Genomic DNA, 12,446 nt, shown 5'->3' with positions numbered 1-12,446 from the left:
GGACCAAAGACATGAATTGCTTGAAACCAGAGACTGAAATGGAGTCTGTGATGTATTTAAAATGGCAATGCACACATATCAACCATCCTTCCCATTGAGAGATGAGCTGCTCTTAACACAATGGGATGTCCAGACTGGAATAAATGAACAAGGTTCACTTCGGACTGCTAGAAATATATCTTGAGTTTCATAGTTGGAAGTTGCAGTTGTTCTGCTTTACTACAGTTTTATGAATATCTGAAATACACTAAGTTCTTTTTTCCCTCAAAGAATTGCAATTGTTGAATTGCTCTCTGTTCACCTCCAAATTCCTTTATATCTGAAAGTTGAAGATGGACATGAAGTCTTTTGATGTCTCCTGTGTGAATAATCTTTTGTCGTCATGAATTTTGGTGGTATAAGATGATATAAGAATATAAGGCCAGAAACATCAATTATATAGAAAAAAGATACCACTTGTCGACTTCAGGTGACACGCGCCATAAAGGTCAGAAGACCACTCAATGGGAAGGCACTTATTGAGTCCTCAAAACACACATTCACAACTTCTGACTATCCCAAGATAGAGCCTTAGATGAGAGCATCTGCTGGAAAGTCCTGTTTAGGAAAGGGTGCGGTCTATAAATTAAAGTATTATTATTATTATTAAAGTTTTGAAAATGCAGGAAGAAATTGACCTCTTACAGAAAGAACAAAATACTTTTCAATCTATCCAGTAATGAAAGATAGAAAGGTCCTAGTCAATGCTGAATGTAGGAGTGGGTTGGGTCAAGGATCAAAATCAAATGCAGATACCAAAGATTGAAATGGCTTTGGGAGCTGATTAAAATAACAACACAGAGATATCCACCACCTTCTCCATCGCAGAGTGAACTGCACTCTGGGATGACTGGAAAGGAAAAAGTAAGATTTGAACCTTGGGACTGCTATAGGTATGTTGAGTTTCCTAGATGAAGTTGCCATTCTTATACATTCTCCAGCTGTTGGCTATTTCCCTGCAAAATCAGAACCTGGCTTTATTAATCAAAATTTAGAGAGATGATTCCCTCCCCATTTTTCTGATACCCTGCTAATTGGGGAAGAAGACTCGTCACCCTGTCTCTCTTTGAAGCAAGACCCAGAGCTGTGCAACACCAGTCTAACTGGTTCCAGTTGGGTGTCCTCCCCAGTTGGACAGAACATTGAAAGCTCAACCCGTTATACTAAATCAGGATGCATTAAAATCCTGGCTGGCTGAGTAAAACCACTGAGTAATACCACTCTATAAAGCCTTAGTAAGACCACACCTAGAATATTGCATCCAGTTTTGGTCACCACACTATAAAAAAGTTGTTGAGACTCTAGAAAAAGTGCAGAGAAGAGCAACCAGGATGATTAGGGGACTGAAGACTAAAGCCTGCGAAGAAGAGTTGCAGGAACTGGGCATGGCTAGTCTAGTGAAGAGAAGGACCAGGGGAGACATGATAGCAGTGTTCCAATATTTGAGGGGCTGCCACAGAGAGGAGGGGGTCAAGCTTTTTTCCAAGGTACCTGAAGGCCAGACAAGGAATAATGAATGGAAACTGATCAAGGAGAGATTCAACTTGGAAATAAGGAGACATTTTCTGATAGAACAATTAACCCATGGAACAGAAGTTGCCTTCAGACATTGTGGGAGCTTCATCACTGGAGGCTTCCAAGAAAGGACTGAACTGCCTTTGGCAATAATTGTGCAGGGTCTCCTGCTTGGGGGAGGTTGGACTAGATGACCTACAAGGTCCCTTCCAACCCTGTTAATCTGGAAACAAGCATATTAGTAGGGGGTGCAATCTTTTACACTAATATTTCCAATGCTTCTTTCTTCAAATTCCGAAGCTTTTTAGAATGCAGAATGGCAACGTATTCATTTTTCGGTGTTTTTTTTAAAAAGCGTGCAGGGTTTTGACTTGTGATCCTCTGCCTTTTTATTCCAAACATTTTATTCAGAAATTTACATATAATTACCTTCCTAATAAAAAGAGCTATTAGGATGTAAAGATCCCCTCTCCTTTCCATGCTCTTTTAAATTATGACCTACTCAGGCTTGAAATCAAAAGCAGTGTGGAGAACGGTAACTCAGCTGAAACTTCCTCATTGGGCTTTTGCAACCTCATCACTTGATAAATATGCAAATTCGGCTCCCTTTTTCGCGGGATTTGCCTGTGAAAACAAGAATAAACTCTGAACGAATGTAGACAGTTCAGCAATTGGGAAGGTGCATGCTACTTTGTTTGTGTCACTGGTTATAGATGATCAGTGAACAAACACTGAAGGAGAAAAGTAAAAGAATAATAATAAAAGAATACTGGGAGTGGAAGGTAACACTTTAGAAGTCATTAGTTGTGATCATAATCCAGTAAATTGATGGAAAGAGGGCATACTACCTTTATGCCAATAATGACAGCTCTTACAGGAGGACTTTCTACAGCTGGTTTGTAAACATTTGTGCTGGATGTAACATTCCAACAGTGCTAGCAAAATGCCATGCTTTGCGACACAATGTTAGCTGAATCACGCCATTGCAGGAATTCATTTGTTGGTTGAACAAGCTGTAAAACTTGGCCATTTTTTCTTCTTCTTCTCAGCTCATTACCTGCACCTAAGATTTGAACGAACAGTGGCAAACACTCGGTATTGACTGTAGGTTGTCTTCCTCGATGGTTGAATGTGGTTTTATGGAACGGAGTAATCTTGGAGCATCAAAGATAATGCACAAAAAGAGCAAGAGGGGATTCCCCCCCCCACCCGTTGCTGTTTCTGTTGAAGGTGGTAGAAACCCCAACAGATCTTTAATATAGGCCTCTGGGTTTGTTTGTTTGTTTTGCTTGTAAGCAAACTAACTGCTAGTTAGTTTCAAGATGTACTGGTATGTTTGCTACTTCTGCACGTTAACTCTATTCTCTCTAGTCTGCACTTTTACCCACTGAATAACTACGGGGAGCTTTGCAAACGCTTGCTAAGTGGATGACTTCTTCCCATCTTCCATTTCTGCAAAGTGGATGGTTGAAACAGTGCAATTATTTCCTTGGTTGCTGTTTTTTTTTAAAAAAAAAAGCATTAGAAGGCTTTTGTCTTCGTGTTTTGTGCTGTTAGGGATATTATTTCTAACTCTATGATGCTCCTTGTTGCTGTGATGTATGGAGATGACACCCAAGTCCAAATAAGAGGAGGTCTATATTACAGACGAATTCAGGTGGCCCTCAACACATATCACAATGCACTTCCATGATGGAGATGCACCCACCTCCCCATTGACCTGTGTAGCAGAACAAGGTCTTCTAAGGCCGGTTTCACATAGTATACTGGCTGTAGAGCTGTGGTTGGGAAATTGAATGACTGGGGAACTTCTCACAGATTCCCGTGTTGCAAAAGGAAGGATCTATATGGCTTTGACACAACCTACACAAATAGATTGAGTAATCAACCTATTAACTGAGCCACTACGAGCAGAATTAGCATACTAGAAATGGCTGGGAAGCCATTTCTTCTCCAAGAGAGGTAAGCACTTCTGTTTCTTATACTTAAGAGCATTTTTTCCAAGTTGGTTACTAGTTCATCCTTCTTCCCCAGCCTGGTGCCCATCTAAATATTGCAGAAAATTGCACCTCCAGATTTGCTTTTGCCAGCGTCATCAGTAAATGGGGGCAGGCAAAATGCTTTGAATTCAAAAAGCTTTGGACTTCAAAGCACTGTTTTGTGTTTGAGACGGTTGTTTTGATTTGGAACCAGAGGTCTCAGCCATTCCTGAAGAGCTTCAAACTCAAAACATCTGTTCTGAGTGCTGGACAAATGTCTTGAATGTGAAATGGGGATGTGGCATTGAAACAATCCTAGAAATGGGCAGAACATCTTTTTTTTTTGAATCCATAATGGCCCATTTACCTATTTCACAGACAAAATGTTTTGCTCAGCTCTAAGAGCACCTGGGGATGATAATCCAGTTTCCCCTCCCCCATCTCTTCTAATCCCTTTCTTCTATAATTCAGCAGTATTAGTCCTTCTGATACCCCTATCTGTTCTCTCTACAGCTGTTCTTTTTCCTATAGCTCCTTTTCTTATAGTTTAACTTTATTCTGGGCAACAATCGTGGGCTTACGGGACAGTTAGCCATATTTCTAAACCATGATACTCCAGTCTGGGTGCTCCTGCAACCTGTTATTGGTGCTAGAAATTGACGTGGGAAAAAAATCATTTGCCCACTTCCTTTGTATTAATTGGTGTCCTGAATAAATATTCAGACTTTACATTATTATTATTATTATTTTTCGACTGCAACAAGGTCTTTTGACTCTTTAGGAAACCTAAGTTTAGCGAAAGGGAAGAACTGGTAGAGGGAACAGCTAGGAAGTCACAGAGATGGACAAGCACAAAGTTATAACACGTCCACGAAAGTTGCAGGCTTAGCGTGTAATGAGATTCATTGTTAGCAGAAGGTAACCTCTTGAACTCCATGTACAAATTACCAAATTTTGCTAGTCTCTTAGAAACATATGACGCTTCCTTAAAGTTGCTCAGGGTTTCACTCGAGGAAGGAGACTGAAAATTCACTTTGAATTTCATTTAAGATGAAGATGGTGGCATCTCCATGGGAGGGAGGGAGACCAGTGTTGGTAATTAACAGCTACCAGAAGAAGGTAATGTGTAGAGCAGATCATTAGCATGACTCTTCCCTGCATGCTACATAGGCCAGTGGGACAGAACTGGCTACTTGGAGGCACTCAGCTTTTGTGCGGTGGGTTCTTGCTTCAGAGGATTGTTTTGCCATCTCTATTTCTGACTTCTGCTTGACTGATAAGCACACACAATGTTGTCTTGGTGGGGGGCGGGCAAGGTGAGATCCTCCTTCGAATGGGGTTCAGCGATGTACTGGTGGCCTTCATGGAGATGTGACTTTGGGTTGTGGTCTTTGTGAAAGGCTGGTATGCTGCAATGTTTCTGGGCAACTCCTTTTAGAAAGCGGAGCCTGTGATGGCATTAAGTTGCTTCATTAGCCCTTCCAAACTTGCCATTTGTTCACTAAGGTCATCCTGTTCATATACCTGTGGAGAAAGCAAGAAGCTAGTTTATTTTACTAAGATAAGCCGGCGTAGCCCATTCTACCCCTCAAACACCCCCCCCCCCCAGCATTAAGGTGAGTATCAAAGGCATGAGATGTTTGGGAAGTTTGCTCAAATAGGAGATGGAGAAAGAAACGTCTGCAAGAAGAGGGGCAGCAGAGATTAACAAAACTAGCAGGATGCATGGAAGGCAGTGGTTGGATTCAAAATTTTTGGTCAAGGTACTGAGGATTTAATAGCTGCCAGCTGATGGAAGGTTGTAAGCTGTATCCAGTATGCTGATGAATGTAAGGCAAGACTAATGCAATGAGGCTGATTCATTGCATCTTCGGTATAACCCTTTTAAGACTCTGAAGGGAGGTCCACACAAGTCTCTATATAGGTGGCTATTAGAGGGTGTTTCTCTCTCTCAGCGTGTATTCAGTTCTCTCCTTGAGTCCGAGCTGTGTGTTAAGGGATTTTTATCTCCCCACATACATTATATGTCTGTATATTTCTCTCTATATAAACCACTGTTAATTGTCTTAAGGCTCTGTGTGCTGTGCTATTGTTCCTGGGTTTATCACATAATACTAGTCACACTGCCAAAACTCTGACAATTTTTACTACCGGTTCTGTGGGCGTGGCTTGGTAGGAATGGCTTGGTGGGCATGGCAGGGGAAGAATACTGTAAAATCTCCCTTCCATCCCCACCCCAGGGGAAGGTTACTGCATAATCCCCATTTCCTCCCGATGAGCTGGGACTCGGCAAGCAGAGAATAGATAGGGGGGGCAGTTAGATATGATTTTTACCAGTTCTCCTCACTATTGAAAATTTCCACTACTAAATTCTCCAGAACTGGTCAGAACCTGCTGAATACCACCTCTGATGGAGGGGGCTTCTTCCTTCAGAGGTGGTATTTAGCATTTTGAAAGCCAATAATGTGACAGGACCAGCAAAGGTCCAATCACGCCATATTGCTTTGGAAAAGCTGCTATCATGAGAAGATTTATTATTTGTGGGTTATCTGTGTCAGGGATTGCATCCGAAAGAATATTGGGACCAAAACAAAACCATTACCTTTGATTGCATTTATCATAAAGCACTTAAAATCATACACTAAAATGATCATGAGCCACAATGGCGCAGTGGTTAGAGTGTAGAACTGCAGGCTACTTCTGCTGCCTGCCGGCTGCCTGCAATTTGGCAGTTCGAATCTCACCAGGCTCAAGGTTGACTCAGCCTCCCATCCTTCTGAGGTGAGTAAAATGATTGCGAGCAATATGCTGACTCTGTAAACTGCTTAGAGAGGGTTTAAAACCACTCTAAAGTGGTATATAAGTCTAAGTGCAATTGTTATTGCTATCATGCTTCAGTCATTCACCTTTTTTCCTTTCTATCACAAAATTGTGACCTAATTTTTTGTGGGGAATGACTCTGTCAGTTGCATTCAAGTTATTGATAAGTGACATCTGTTGTCCTGGAATCACGTTGTAATAGCAATAGCACTAAGACTTATATACCACTTTAAGCCCTCTCTAAGTGGTTTACAGAGTCAATACTGCCCCCAACATTCTGGGTCCTCATTTTACCCACCTGGTACTCCAAAATTAACACAAAAGGGTGCATTCCTCTTCACACTTAGTTGGAGAAATGTTGAATGAAATGAGTGGAGTCAGTACGTAAACCAGACTGCACAGAATTGGGCTGAACAATAATTGTTTTGCCCAATATTTCTCAACTGTGGAAACCTTAAGATGTGTGGACTTCCCAGAATTCCCCAGCCAGCCATGGTTTTACCTATTGAAAGCAATTGAATAGCCATCAGAACATTCTAAAAGCGATGCTGGGCTGGAGAGAGTGTTTAATTAGCGGCAGTTTGATTGACGCATCAATTTGAGTGCCCAAAATGATCCCCATCAAAGGAGGCTTCAACTGAGTCATTTCATCTTGTGCTTCTAAGGAATGATGAGATCCATTTCCATTCAGCTAGCCTTTCTGCTATGGAGCAAAGGGTATTTTTTCCCTCATGAGCGTTCATGCTTAAAAGCTCCTTTTCTTATCTGGATCACAGCACCACAGCCACTCTGTTCTAATGCTTTGATCTGCACTGTTGCTTTGAGGTAACAATTGGCTTCCTGTGTGTGTGTGTGTGTTTGTGTGTGTGTGTGTGTGTGTGTGTGTGTGTGCGCGGGGGGGGGGTGTACTTTGATCAAAGCTTTGTTGAATCAAACTTTGGAGTTTGGGGTTCCTACTGTATGTTGATATGGTCAGTATAATAGGCAAAGTTTCATTAGGTCTACTCAAAAATAGCTCACTAATGATGAGCATCCTTTGGTGAGAAATGGATTCCTCCATGGAAAGAATGAATGAAAGAAAGAAAGAAAGAAAGAAAGAAAGAAAGAAAGAAAGAAAGGGAGGGAGGGAGGAGGGGAAAGGAGGAAGGGAGAAAGTAAAGGAAGAAGGGAGGAAGGAAGGGAAGGGGAAGGGGAAGGGGGAAGGGGAGGGAGAGAGGGAAGAAGGAAGGGAAAGGGGAAGAGAGGAAGAGAAGGGAAGGGAGGGGCGGGAAGGAAGGAAGGAAAGAAGAGGAAGGTACTATTTACCATTTACTTGATTAACGTTCCTTTCTATTGCCCATACTTTAGCATTTTTTCCTCAGCAGTCTATGAGGAAATGCTGACCTGCAGACATATTCTACACATATTTATTGAAACTGTAAAGACTTACATGATATTACCTTTTTATTGCGAATAGGTTTTGTAATATTTTATCTTTTTAATATTGTAAACTGCCCAGAATTACCCTGTGGTAAGATAGGTGTTCAATAAATTTAATATTGATATTAATATAAAAAGCAAGCCATCTGGCCTGAGCCAGAGAGAATCTGGAATGGGTTGGGATCTAATTTCTTTTCTGTTTCTAATTTCTGTTTCTCATTTGTACATAGGAACATCTTAGATATATATTTTCCGCACTGCTTATTCCCAATAGTGTCTTTAACTTTAACTTAGAAAAAGCAGAAAAATATTTTTTTTTCTTATGCTGCTTGATCAGATAACGGTTCAAAGAAAATGCTAAGAGTCATCAAACTAATCTGGAGAGACTTCTGTCTTCTTTTCTAACTTTTAAAAACAGTTTTTAATTGGAAGTTTAAATATGATTATACACAATTTCTACACACAGCCTGCCAATTAGAAGAGGTTGAAAGCTTTTTTTTTTAAAAAAAAACCAGACCATTCTTTGTGGGACTTTCAGCCGAAAAATGTTTTCATATAATAATTTAACTTTACAATTTAAAAGATTAAAAACTAATACAAACTAAAACATAAAGGAATAAAAACAAAGAAACAGAAAGGGCAGAAAAAGAAAAATGGAAAAATAGTAAAGAGAAAAAAATAAAAATATAGTAATGAAAACAAAACAAATATATAAGGAAATGAGTTGACAACAACTACAAACTAAATCATTAAATTATCACCTTACCTTAACTTACAGTTAATGACTTCTTTCTATATTTCATCTGTTTTCTATAAGCAAATCTTTAAAGCCACATTTAGTCCATTAAGGATTACCAGAGATAACATGTCTGTTTTACATGATCAAATAAAGTACTTTATATTCCTTCCTTTTACTTGATCTATAATCCCATTAAATAGACTCCTAGAGCTGGATTCCTTTCCATTTTTTGGCCCTTCTCACAAAATCCTTCAAAATCTTGACTAGTTTCCTTTGTACATCCAATATAAGAAAGTTAATCAGGTTACTGTTTTGGTTTTTTACTTACCATATTTTTCAGACTATAGGATGCACCGGACTATAAGACGCACCATGATTTTGAAGAGGTATTTTTTTAAAAAAAAAGAGGTTTTGCACTCTCAAGCTTCCCAAACCCTCTGAATGCCTTGTTGTTTTTTTGCAAAAACAAAAAACAAAACAAAAGGGGGGCATGCAGAGCTTTGGGAGGCTTGTAGAGTGCTCCTGGGGCTGGGGGGGGGTCTAAAAATGAGCAAACATGGCCCATTTTTTGCTCGTTTTTCCCCTCCCCAGCTCCCAGGAGCACTTTGTAAGCCTCCCAAACCCTCTGCACGACCATTTTTGCAAAGGGAGCGAGGTTTCGGTAGGAGCATTCACTGTATGTAATACTGCTGTATTCACTGTATAAGATGCACCCAGAATTTCATCTTCTTTTTTGAAGGAAAAAGGTGTGTCTTATACTCTGAAAAATATGGTATATATATATATATATATATTAAGACATCACCCAGTTATATTTGTTTATCCACTGTAGCATCTTTTCCCGTATCATTCATGTGGCTTGTTATTGGTTAATCCACTTTCAAATTAGTCTCAGGTTTGTCAGATAAAACTTGTTCCTCTTCCACAACTTCTTTGTAACACCGTCTATGTGCAATGGAAGACACTCTGAATATTAACTCCTGCATCCGTTGTTCACAAATGGCCTTTAATAGACCCATGTTAAAATATTTTGCTTCATTCTGCATTAGTAAGACAAATGTTGTTCTATTTTAATTACAATCTTTAGTTCCTTCTGCTTTCCTTTAGTGATCAACCTTCAAAGTCCCCCTGTCAACCCTGAAGCTGACCTGGCTGAGGCTATTTTGAGGCTTCAGTGTTGTCACACTGGAGCTGAGGGATAAGGAGGTGGCAACTGAGATAGCCGGAGTTTTGTAGCCAAAACAAAATACTTTCTCCTGGGAACCAAGGACATTTCCACAGGTCATTGGAGAGAGGAGGAGTGAAGTTACCAGGCAATGGGACGACACCTTGATAGGATTATATGATTGTTTAGGAAAGGGGGGGAAACTTTTATTTTTAATTAGGGGAAAACCATGGGAACATTCAGAGTCGGTTTTCACCAGCCTGCGCCAATATGATATACCAAATAAAACTATTTTTTGAGGAACCTTCCTGCCTCAGAGTTTTGTTTGCTAAGGGCGTATTACTTGGAACCATGACACTCATTCTATCATGTCCTTTTTTTTTTAAATTCAGAAGAACAGCATTCTCTCAAGGGGAGGAACTTTTCTGCTAAGACTTTATTTCACAAAGATCACCATAAGCCTTTGAAATTGACAGCACAACAGTTGTATAAGCAGAGCCTAAGTTTCAAGGAAAAATCCCCACCCACCACCCGGGCCGTTACAACATGAAACAACAATGGACCCACAGCCAGCACCAATCAGGACCAATCTACTAATCATGATATGGGAATTCCATTCTGGGGCTAGCCTTCTGTAATATGGAATGTAAATATAAAACATGAAAAATACTTCAACCAATGGTTCCCAATCTACAGGCCCTTTCAGATGTGTAAATTTCATACCCCAGAATTTTGAGAATTCTGGAGATGGACTTCATGCACCTAGAAGGTGCTAAGTAGGATTTATTTTTATTGCTTTTCTGCAGCTAAGTCAAGATTGACTTTTAGTGACTACAAAGATGCTGTAGATTTTCTCCTGGAGATTATTTCTTAGATATTGGATAATGTAATCTCTTCCTGATCCTCATTCTACTCCTTCCTTTACAATAATATGTTGTGAAGAAGGATGAAATGGTGACTTGATATCAACCTACACTGAGCATCATCATGCCTGCTTCACTTTATGAGTTTGGCTTGAAGGAGGTGGGAAATCAAAAGATGTGTCATGAATTTGTTAAATATGAAACCTTAGGGATGAAGTTGACTGAAGATTACAAAGTGGTCAGTAATTACAAATATTATCAGAAATATTTTACAAAGAAATAACACGGGATATTTTATTGTTCTGTTTGCTTCTGTTTTCTCTCTATATATATATGCTGGTCTTGTTGAATTCGGATCTTTTCCCATGTAACATTGAGATTGTCTTGGCAACATTTCAGCAAGGTCTCACTCACCATCTTCAGGCTGGTGTTTTGGGCTTAAAGCATGATCGGAGCTGCCATCCCTCTACAAACCTTGGGGGAGTGGGTGGAGTGCTGGCCCCATTTCAACAAGTGGATTGATTGGATGTGTGGCTATATCATGATTGGTAGATTGGTGCTGGCTGTGGGTCCATTGCTTTTTTGTGTTCTAACGGCTTGGGTGGTGGGTGGGGCTCATTTGTTTACCAGGGCTGGTTTCCAGATATCTGGTAGGCAGGAGGTATCATCACATTTATTCATGTAAACGAATCCATCACCTCACACGTACAAAACTCACTCCACTTCATAGAAACAATAAAGAAACAAAACCTACAACCCAGCGACCTACTTGTGAGCTTTGATGTCATATCCTTCTTCACCCAAGTGCCTATAAAAGAAGCCTTGACAGCTATCCAGAACAAACACAACCCCCCTAAACACATCCTGGACCTGACCAACCACTGCCTAACCAACACATACTTCATCCATAATGGACAAAGATACAAACAGATAGAAGGAGCACCCATGGGATCACCCCTCTCTCCTGTCATTGCAAACTTATACATGGAACATTTTGAAACCAATGCCTTAGACAAATCTGAACACAAACCCAAACTCTGGCTTAGATATGTTGATGACACTTTCGTGATTTGGCCACATGGAAAAGAAAAACTGGACAACTTCCTCACACATCTCAACAACCTACACCCCAAAATACAATTCACCATGGAAATAGAAGCAAACAACCAACTTCCCTTTCTGGATGTCCTAATCTACAAAAAACCCAATGGCTCCCTAGGACACACCATCTACCAGAAAAAAACACACACCAACCGCTACTTAAATGCACAATCCCATCACCACCCTGCACAGATCAACTCTGTAGCCAAGACCCTCATCTCCAGAACCAAACGCCTAGCCGACAAAGACCACCTGAAAACTGAATTACACAAACTCACAAATGTATTAATCTCCAATGGATTCCAAAGAAAACAATCACCAACCTAATCCAAAAGGAGACTCCCCCAAAAAACCAAGATACAGAACAGGAAAATGGCATCGCCCTCCTCCCTTACATCAAAGGCACCACAGATAAAATCAGCAAAATTCTCCACAAGCACAATATCAGGACAGCCTTCACCACTGACCAAAAAATAGCCAACATCTTAAGAAACCCCAAAGACAAAATCCAGCTAGAAAACCAAGGAGTCTACGAAATACCATGCAAAATCTGCCCAGCAATATACATAGGACAAACAAACAGGAGAATAAATGCACGCATCACAGAACACAAAAATGCAGTAAGAAAAAAAGAAAAAACTTCTTCCCTTTTCCAGCACCTTAAAGCTACAGGACACGAAATCAACTTTGAAGGAGCCAGGTTAATCTCCAAAACAGAACACCTCCACAAGAGAATAATCATGGAAGCCATCAAAATAGAGAAACACCCCCACAGCATGAACAAACGTGATGATACCTCCCGCCTA

At 40.3% G+C, this 12,446-nt stretch overlaps 1 protein-coding gene across 1 annotated transcript in view; it reads right to left on the bottom strand.

Annotated features, from left to right (window-relative positions):
- Positions 1-4,249: 4,249 nt before the first annotated feature.
- Positions 4,250-12,446, bottom strand: part of DCC (DCC netrin 1 receptor) — a 1,323,879-nt gene continuing 1,315,682 nt past the window's right edge. Inside the window, exon 29 of the mRNA XM_081942031.1 lies at positions 4,250-5,057. Within this exon, the coding sequence (XP_081798157.1) occupies positions 4,968-5,057 (90 nt within the window). The 3' untranslated portion in view covers positions 4,250-4,967. The remainder of the gene's footprint in view (positions 5,058-12,446) is intronic.

The sequence above is a fragment of the Natrix helvetica genome, assembly GCF_964273705.1.
Source record: "Natrix helvetica genome assembly, chromosome: 2".
In the NCBI taxonomy this organism is placed as follows: domain Eukaryota; kingdom Metazoa; phylum Chordata; class Lepidosauria; order Squamata; family Natricidae; genus Natrix; species Natrix helvetica.
Note: the sequence above shows the minus strand (reverse complement) of the source record. Positions and strands in the feature narration are given on the sequence as shown.